The sequence below is a fragment of the Notothenia coriiceps genome, unplaced genomic scaffold (assembly GCF_000735185.1).
Source record: "Notothenia coriiceps isolate Sejong01 unplaced genomic scaffold, NC01 NC01_scaffold00009596, whole genome shotgun sequence".
Classification (NCBI taxonomy): domain Eukaryota; kingdom Metazoa; phylum Chordata; class Actinopteri; order Perciformes; family Nototheniidae; genus Notothenia; species Notothenia coriiceps.
This window is the reverse complement of record NW_011342297.1, coordinates 294,057-303,745: the sequence shown is the minus strand read 5'-3', so window position 1 is coordinate 303,745 and position 9,689 is coordinate 294,057. Positions and strand designations below refer to the sequence as shown.

Sequence of the window (9,689 nt, the reverse complement as noted above, 5' to 3'; positions counted from 1 at the left end):
CCCTGTCCTCCTCCTCCTCTGTCCCTTTCTCCTTGCCTCATCTCTGTACCTTTCCACCTCCATTTTCCATCTATCCATCCATCCAGTGTTGGCTGGCAGGCCAGAGGCTGAGCAAGCGCTCTGTCACATTACCCCGCTGCTGAGTGAATTACTCTGCCTCCATTAGACTAACGAGAAAGCAGGAGGACGGAGGAGAGCGATGGGGGAGGGGACGAGGCCGAGTAGGGAGGGGAGCGAGGAGATGGATGAGGAAGGAAAGAGAGATGATGAAGAGGAGAAAAGTTAGATGGGGTGGAAGGAGAAGGATATGAGTGGGGAGGGTGAAGGATGAAAGGAAGAGAGTGGGAGAGGCAGGAGGGTGGGTGGAGGGTGATTAGAGAGGAAGATGAAGCGGGAGGAAGACTGAGAGGCGGAAAGCAGGGCAACAGGGCGGTGGTGGTGGAGAGGAACAGCTGCGGGAAGAGAGGGAGGATGGGGAGGGAGAGGAGAGCTGGTGGAAACAGCGAATTAAGTAAAGAAACAGAGAGGGGACGATCAAAAGTAAAACGATAAAAAAAACAGAGAGGACTGTAGCAAAAAGAGAGGGGACGATCAAAAGTAAAACGAATAAAAAAGCAGAGAGGACTGTACCAAACAGAGAGGGGTGAAATGTTATTGGAATACATCACAGCTGTACATGACACTGAGTGGATGACACACACACACACACACACACACACACACACACACACACACACACACACACACACACACACACACACACACACACACACACACACACACACACACACACACACACACACACACACACACACACACACACACACACACACCTAAGACAGCGCATACACTCACTCAAAGAAATTCAGTGCAGTGGAAAAAAGTGGTTTCTGAACAGGGCTGTGAACAAGATTTGACAAGGACAGAGGTCACATGACCTCAGTAACCTCACAGCTACAGCGATGCTCCTGCTTATCACATCCCCCCCAAACAGATTTGGATTGAAAGACGCACACAAAAGTATTTAGAGTTCATCACATTATACTGTATGTTTAAAGGGTTAACTTTAAGGGATTCCTTCATAAAGCAACTGATTCACTCTGTAATGTAAAACATTTAAAAATGTAGTACAAATGTATCCTCACAGGGATCATCTTCGTACAGATTGTGTAACAAAGGATTATTATTACAGTATTACATTTATTTTTTGGTTGAAGGGTACCGGTTTTTGCCATTTCCAAATGCTACCACCCAATAATGCTAACGCTAGGCAGTTTGAAATGCTTAAATAGTGGCTTTAAAGTGACATTTCTTTACATTATATTTTCTTTACAAATTAGAGTCTAAAATGTCTAAAGAGTATGTAAGAGTAAAGCTGCAAATATGAATAGATTAAATATCAATTCATTAAAAAAACATTTTCAAATGGATGAATTGCTTTTAACAGTGGTCACAGTGGCCGAAGTGAAATGCCTCACTTTAACTCAAGAGTGCAGCTGTTACCATTCAGGGCCATTTGAACACATTTTCCCAGTTTTACATTATCAGTAGACATTTCCAGTTCCTCTGCCCACCCCCTCTACCCAATTTCTGTTGATCTATGCTGATATGCAAATAAGACAGTGAGAGGTATGGTACTAAACAGCTGACAGAGTGCCATTAACATAAAAAATGAATTATTTCTGACAAAGGTCAAGCAGATTTAGGTGAACTTTCTAAAATATAAATTAGGCACCAAACAGTTATAGTCCATGGAGCGTTTCCACACAAAATACCCAGCTTATGGCTTTGCCACAGGAGAAATACACAAGGAGCAGAACACGCAGCAAATGGGAATAGCGGTCATTATAGTAATCATGAACAAAAAAGGCATCGACAGAAACAAACAAACAGTGTTGTTGAGTCCAAAAAACAAACAAACAGTGTTGTTGAGTCCAAAAAACAAACAAACAGTTTTGTTGAGTCCAAAAAACAAAAAACCCTGATATGTCGGAAAGAAGGAATCCTCAAAAACAAGAGATGAAGATCAACAGAACACACAGTGAACCAGCAGTGTTGCAGTGTCATGGGCCTGTTAAGTTAAACTGGGGGCTTTCAAGCCCCACACACACACACACACACACACACACACACACACACACACACACACACACACACACACACACACACACACACACACACACACACACACACACCCGAGGTAATGACACATCTTTGACATTTCTAATATTCCTCCTTATTGATGACAACTTCCCTCCATAGCCCTTTCTTAGCTTCCACAGAGAAACACATAAATAAAAATAACACATAAATAAATAGTATAAATAATACAAATAAAGATAAACAGTGCCTATGTGTTTGTGTGTGGAGTGAAACAGAAGAAAAAAAAGGAAATGTTTGAATGAAGTTAGACTTCACTGAGGGGGCTATGGAGGGAAATGGCCACGGCTTGTTCTCTCTGTCCCCCTCCCCGTCTTTCTCTCTCTCTCTCTCTCTTAGAGGTCAGTGCAGCGCTCCTGCTTGCTGTAGTGGTCAAACTGGCTCTTCCAGTGCATCATGTAGGAGGACCAGCGGTGGAACTCCACCTTCCACTGGCGCTCTGCCTCGTCTATGTTGTCTGAGAGGGGAGACACAGAGGAAAGTGGAGCCATGTTGCCCGTTATGCATGTCAGAATCACAGCCTGTCATTGGTGTTTTGTTTGGGTGCGAACCTCAAGACAGTTTCATGCATCTTTTTCTAGATAGAACTATCAACAAAGCACTTGTATACTAATAAAGGACTGGCTTATCTAAAGCCAGTTGAGTAGCACTTGAAATGTTTTAGCTCTATGAAACCTGATGTACTTATATGATTCTGTTTTCTTCAAGTCTGTACTTTGTCGGTCGAACGCACTTATTGTAAGTCGCTTTGGATAAAAGCATCAGCTAAATGCAATGTAATGTAATGTAGTCCAAACCTCCCTGCCAATGACCCCCATCCCTTTCTTCAAATGAAAAGGGACAGTTCCCTCAGGTCAAAGAGCATCACCCTCCATGTGGTGTACTTTTGTAAGAAAAAGGCAGTTGTTGAAAAAGATCTGCAGGAGATGTCAGGAAATTTTGACGCTAGCTTGACAACAACTGTTTGTATATATAGACAGTTGTGTCTTTTTATTTATCTCTCTTAATGTGTGTATATGTATATATACAATATGTGTCTATATTTCATTGTGTATGAGTACATACTTTATATATAAGTAAGTGTACAGGTCTGTATGTCTGTATACAGTTACACATATATCTTTATTTGTATTCCTCTGGATAGGTGAGAAACAGCATTTAGATCTGCCTGCCTGTATCACACACACAGAAGATTGACAATAAAGTTAACTTTGAACGGTCTATTGAAATGTAGGCTACATTGTACGTAGCCTACAATGTAGCCTACATTTATGCTGTATTTACCAAATAAAATGTCCAGCTCTTTACATATCTTAAACATATCTAGATGTAAACATTTGATTTTTTTATCTGGCCTTTGTTATTATTATTTTATTTTCCCCAGCCGATATCCTTCTTCTTTTTTACTCTTTGCTTGTTGGAATAAAATATTGCTCGAATAAAAATGTAGACAATGCTAAAAAGTCAGAGCGTCAGTGGGATTCATCCTCTCGGGACCATGCATGTTTGTACCAAATGTTGCACCAATCAATCTGGGTGATACTCATATATTTCATTTTAACTGCTGGTGGAGCTGAAATTGAAAAGTGGAAAGTGAGGGGATCACCAACATCTCCTGGGGACGGTGAACATCTTTGCCAAAATTCATTGACATCCATACATATTTGACCTGGCTTTTTGGAATACCATTGGGAACATAATGTCTAGTATTGATCTGTATTCAGTACATACGTCATGTTTGAAAGTACAAGAAGTGTTAAGGAGTAGTGCTTACCGGTGATGTTGAGGAGACGTGGCAGGAAGCGGTTCCAAAAGGCGCACATTTGGTTCCTCAGCCCTTTGTGGACCTTCATTGGTTCAGTGTTGAGTCCGACGTGTTTCTGCTCGCTGACGGTGAACAGAGGCCAGCGCTTCTTGCTGTCCATCATCCCGTCATGGTTCACATTGGGATTTCTGCAGGAAAAAGTACAGGGACAAGGAGGAGTTACAATTAAGAATAGATATACATAACAAATACACTCATTGCTTGTTTCTTAGGTCCACTCGGGTAAAACTAGCTAGTTCAAATGCCAACCATTGTCAGTACTAGAAAATACAGTACATTTGAATAATCTATGTTTTTTATGCTTCTGAAATGGTATCTTTTGAAATCATGCTAGCTTGTGATGTTAGCATGAGATGACTGTTTAAAGAGGTGATTGCTCTTGATTTGACAGATATTTCCTAACCTATTTCCAATGGTTTTAATAGTGGATGCTAAATCAAAAATCAGTTGGTTATAGTAACTAAGAAATTAGGAAGTTAACTATATGTTGACATGAAACATTACCAATGTCACACATAAACCTCTTTTCAGTTTGAATATTTACTTCATGACGTAGTAGAACTATGCGTATAAGTAACAGAAATGCACATATACACATATTGAAGCGTCTCTCAAGCAGTTATGAAAACACATCTGAACCTGAAGCTGTTTTCTTTGACTGACTGGAAGGAAATCAGTCCAGTACGTGGCAGTTTAATCAAAAGCTTTGCATCAGCATTCTGCCGTTTCTGCCGCAGGGCTATTACTCACTTGCTCAGACAGAAAAAAAAAGTCCAGACATAATTTGATTAGAATCATAAATAAATCTCCAGTTGTGTAGAGACAGAAGGAATGTATTTACAGTAATGGCAGGGCAGAACCATCATTTTGATATGGACAAAATATGTGGGGTTGTTTTGATGAATGAAAAGCATGTACTTGCTAATTATTTCTGATCTAAATGTCAGGATATATCTGGCCTCAGCGGGTGAGGTTTACCCTTTAAAAGGTCCACCTTGCCTCTCCCTAACATCTACCTGTTAGGAGACCTCTAGCTGTGAGTGTCATGCTGTGTGCTTAGGCAAAGCACTCCTCTGCGCTAAATGCTAATCAAATGCTAAAATGTCCAAATGACAATGGTGATTTTAAGCAGCTTATCATCTCTAATAAATCAGAAAAACTCAAAGGACATCTGGATCTGAGGGAAATGTATTTTTGTTGTTTTGATATTTGATATATTTTTGATATATTTTAATATAGTAAAATATTGTTCTAATAATGTTTTTGACATAATTGTTGTGCTCGATGCACAGTCAAAGCGTTACCAATGTGGGCTTCATCCTCTGGGGACCATGAATGTCTGTTTTGTGCCAATCAATCTGATACTGATATATTTCCCTGCATGAGTAGAACATTTTAAGTGCTGGTGGAGCTAAACAAGGAAACATGGGAAAGTGAGCAACATCACTAGACTTGGCAAAGACTTTGATCTTTGCCACATTTAAATCCATCCAATTTATTTGGGGGTGTATTTGAATCTGGATCAAAATGGTAGACCAAACAAATTCAATGGCGTCACAGCTGGATAGACCTTGGGATTCCCCGGAAGTATCTATCATTCGACTTCAACCACAGAGATGGAGGTTTGCTTTGCAGTAGCAAGACTGAGTGACTTGTGATCTATAACTGACCCCCTCATCCACCCTGTAGCTAAGCAACCTAATCAAGATGGACTGGTTTGTCCTCTCTGGTCCCCCCCTCTCTCTCTCTGCTGCTGCTCATTACAGTTGATAAGTACATTCATTCTCAAGTCTGTGAGGCATCACCCAGTTCGTGCAAAGTTGGCCCAGTATCTCATGATGCGCTGGCTCAGTTTCTCCTCCTCCAGGGTGTAGTTGAGTCTCTTCTCCAGGGGCAGCCCGAACACAAACTCGATCTCGTAGCCGTGGATCACTCCCATCCACTCGGGCCACGCCAGGTTGGACGCCCGGTGGTCGAACAGATAGAGGTAGAGGCCTTTGGAGCAGGAGCAGGAGGAGAAGAGGACCATTGGTTAGTTTGACCCTATAGAAATGGTGTGATACCAACACATTCTGCAGATGCTGGTAAAGAATTTGTTTAGTGGATCTTTTGATATCTGTTACTTATTTAGACTATTTTAAACACTCAAACAAGATGTGGTGATTGTTGGAACAGAGGGAACGCCAACAAAGACGTTTTTGAATAGATTTATTTGGTTTCTGTCAAGTTTGAATAAAGTGTATTATGAAATGATCAGCAAGGAAAAATTACTGTTTCATTAAATATGGTCTGGTGGCTTTGAAGAGAACATATATTGGCAGTCTTTGTTTTCATCTAACTTAATAAATGAAGGGGTTTATTTTGAGTTTTAGAGCAAAAGGAATAAACATATGAAGTTATTGCAGTTGTCTAAACAATGCGTTTGTTACTTTAACTGCAGATAGATGATTATAATAGATCTTATTATCTAGATATATTATCAATTGTTTGGAAAAGGTAAAAATATAGAAAATGAGACATTTTAGTTTTGGATTTTTTCATTCCTTGGTTCCAGATGATATAAAACGATAAGCTATTAGGACAATATAAGCCCTTTGAAAAATAGAAAATTCCCGAGTATAACAATATTATATAAGCCACTTACAATACACGATACAATACAGCAAAATTCCCATTTCAATCTTCCTCTGGAGAGTGAATTCCTTATACAATATTGTTTTATTGTTAACTGTAAATCTTAAGGCATCAGAGTTATTGTCCCAGGATCTCAGACATGATGCAAATGTTGTAGGTTTCAGATGAATTACAGTCTGCCTGATTAGTTCTGGCTTTATGAGGAAAAGAGGGCCAAACTGGACCACCCTCGTATATCTTACCTTGTGGGTTTCCTCCCATGTTAGACTTCAGGGCGTTGTGCTGGGCGTAGGAGCGAGCGAAGTGTGCCAGCGGGCAGATGACGTTTTGGTCGCCCACGATGTCGTCCAAGGCTTCCCGGTTCTTCAACCCGTTATTCTCATCCATCCAGTCCGTATACTGCAGCACCACGGCCTCCAGGCCAATGTCGTTAGCATGTGGCACGCTGAGCTTCACACCTGGCACAGTAAAGGTTTTGTAAACGTACTACTTCAGCTGTGATGTGGGGTGATGTACAGAAAGCTTGAAATTGAACGTGTGGATTTTCTGCAAATCTCTCTGATTCGTCCAATGGTGTAAAGTACATTTAAGTACTGTTCTTCAGTACAATTTTGAGATACTTGTACTTTACTTGAGTATTTAAAATCTTTGCTACTTTGTACTTCTAGTCCACTACCATTCAGAGGTAAATGGTGTACTTTTACTTCACTCAAAGTCATTAAAACTAGCTGCACCTTTACCAGCTTTGATAACACTTTAATGATCAATCATTATAATCAACACATTATCATTATTCTGAAATGGACCAATCTACACAATGAGTACTTTAAGTATATCTTGATGCTTATACTTTTGTACTTTTAATTGAGTAAAATTTTGAATGCAGGACTTTTACTTGTAACAGAGTATTCCTTCTACTTTTACTCAAGTACATGATCTGAGTACTTTTCCCATCTCTGGATTAGTCACAGTAAAAGAGAACTATTAAATTCATCAATCATATAAACCAGTTGAACAATCCTTCTACAATATTCTCTATCCATCCATTACAGCTGAGTGACTTCACCTTCCAGGAATTCCTCCCTGGAGATGAGGCTCTCATTGTCCTTGCTGAAGCCGGGCGCTCCGTACAGCAGGAAGTAGGAGCCCTCGTCCTGGTTGACCCCGAGCAGGACCTGAGTGTCTTTAATGTTGCCTGAGCTGAGCATGGCCTCGGGAGTGTCGGGCAGGACCTCTCCGTCCACAACAGGGACAAATGAAAACCGGAAGAGGCCGGACCACGGCAGGACCTGCTCAGAAAGGATGAAATATGGAGTACTGAATTGATCTGAGCTTCACAAGATTGATCTAGTAACTCCCAGAAGGCCCCTGCATCCAGGCCAGCATTACCATTCACTTGTGTTTTACACCAGCGGTTCCCAACCTTTTTCAACTCAAGAATCTAAAATGTTTTCGCGGCCCACATTCAACCATAAACAATATGGAGGCTAAATAAAGTTCTGGTCAATTCAGAACATGTGACACATTGTAAATCCAGAAGAACAGACCGCTGTCAAGGACTGTAATGACCGTTGCTAAGGAGGATCAAGAAAGAGAAAGGAAAATAGGTTAAAATAAAAAAAAGTCTTAATAATGAAAATGTTTCCACTCAAATCATAATGTTTTGCAAATTATTTGGCGGCAAATATTGAATTTACATTTACACCCTTTTATATATATTGTATTTGGGCTTTAGATGAAGACCGCACACAGTTAATAAATACAACTATTCTTCTGGCTAAAATACATATTTTTAAAATTCAATCAAGGAGTAATCTTAATTTAAGGTGTTTGAAGAGTAGATTAAAAATAATAATTTATTTTAGAAAATAATTATTGCCACAAAAATCAAAAGGGTGGCCTGGACAACGCCACTGAAATGGGAAATAATGAGCTCTAACGAAGAGTGGTTAAAGGAACACAATAAATATGCTTGCCATGTTGGCTCTTTTGGTGGGTTTTGGTTGTCAACCTATTTTGTTTGCTGAAATGATCCTACTGACAGTATTCTTTTATTTCTTCTGTTTTTTGTTTGTTGTTGTCTGAGATGGGAACGTCATCTCCTATATTGTATTGTTATGGTCCATGTTTGCCTGTAAAAAAAAGAAGCCTGTAAAAAAAAAAAAATAGAAAAAAAAAAAATGAAAGGAAATGAAATTATTGGCGCCCCACTTGCAATGCCTTCGCGGACACTAGTGGCGCCACGGGCCCACAGGTTGGGAACCGCTGTCTTTCACTATGCTGTTGTAGACTGGTGCTGCACCCTTAGCTCGTATGGTATGTCATGGGTATTGAGCACTCGTATATGATTTTCTCATTAGCTGAGGGTCGGCTGTCATTTAATTTACCTTGTCACCCAGGGGCCAACTAAGTATGTTGCGAACAGCCGCTCGCTCCTATACAGCCAAAGTTTCAATACTACCTATTGAACGCTGCGCGGTACACTCCACTACGTAACATCCCTCCAAGCTCAAAGCCGGGAATACCATCAATTGAAGACAAGACAGGACATAGACAGAGTTCAAATGAAAACACTGGCATAGAGAAATGCGTTCCGCAAGGGCCAAGCCAACTCACAACTGTTCTGACAGTAAAAAACGTTTCATGAATTACATCATATTAATGTTTTAGGCATGCTGCCTTAGTGATTAATTGGGGAAAACACTGATTCCTCCAATCATAACGAATCAAGACATACCCTGATCCCAGACGAAACTAAACAATGTACAGTCGAGATTCTTGCCCAACCACTGGTCGACTTCCTATTTAGTTGTGTTAGAACGTTCGTGAACAATTAATGCGAAGCAGGATTAGGTTTATGGCAAATATTTGACTGCTCTCTATTTGGACTCAATGCAAGGAGGTTTTGAATCCTGTCTGCTTTACTGCGTAACACCAGTGTCAAGGAATCGGAGCATCTGTCTATCAGCGAGATGGGTCCTTCCTCAAAAAGAAAGTCAAATAAGTATCCATATTACTTTAAAAAAAGGTGTATATATGACTTTCTTTCGTTACTCTTACTTTCAACCCG

At 40.3% G+C, this 9,689-nt stretch overlaps 1 protein-coding gene across 1 annotated transcript in view; it reads right to left on the bottom strand.

The window, feature by feature from the left end:
* Window positions 1-791: 791 nt before the first annotated feature.
* ache (acetylcholinesterase (Yt blood group)) overlaps window positions 792-9,689 on the bottom strand; it is a 23,609-nt gene continuing 14,711 nt past the window's right edge. The window contains exons 4-8 of the mRNA XM_010771022.1: window positions 7,686-7,908; window positions 6,862-7,077; window positions 5,791-5,980; window positions 3,935-4,113; window positions 792-2,617 (exon numbers count right to left, since the gene is read on the bottom strand). Coding sequence (XP_010769324.1) covers window positions 2,496-2,617; window positions 3,935-4,113; window positions 5,791-5,980; window positions 6,862-7,077; window positions 7,686-7,908 — 930 coding nt within the window. The 3' untranslated portion in view covers window positions 792-2,495. The remainder of the gene's footprint in view (window positions 2,618-3,934; window positions 4,114-5,790; window positions 5,981-6,861; window positions 7,078-7,685; window positions 7,909-9,689) is intronic.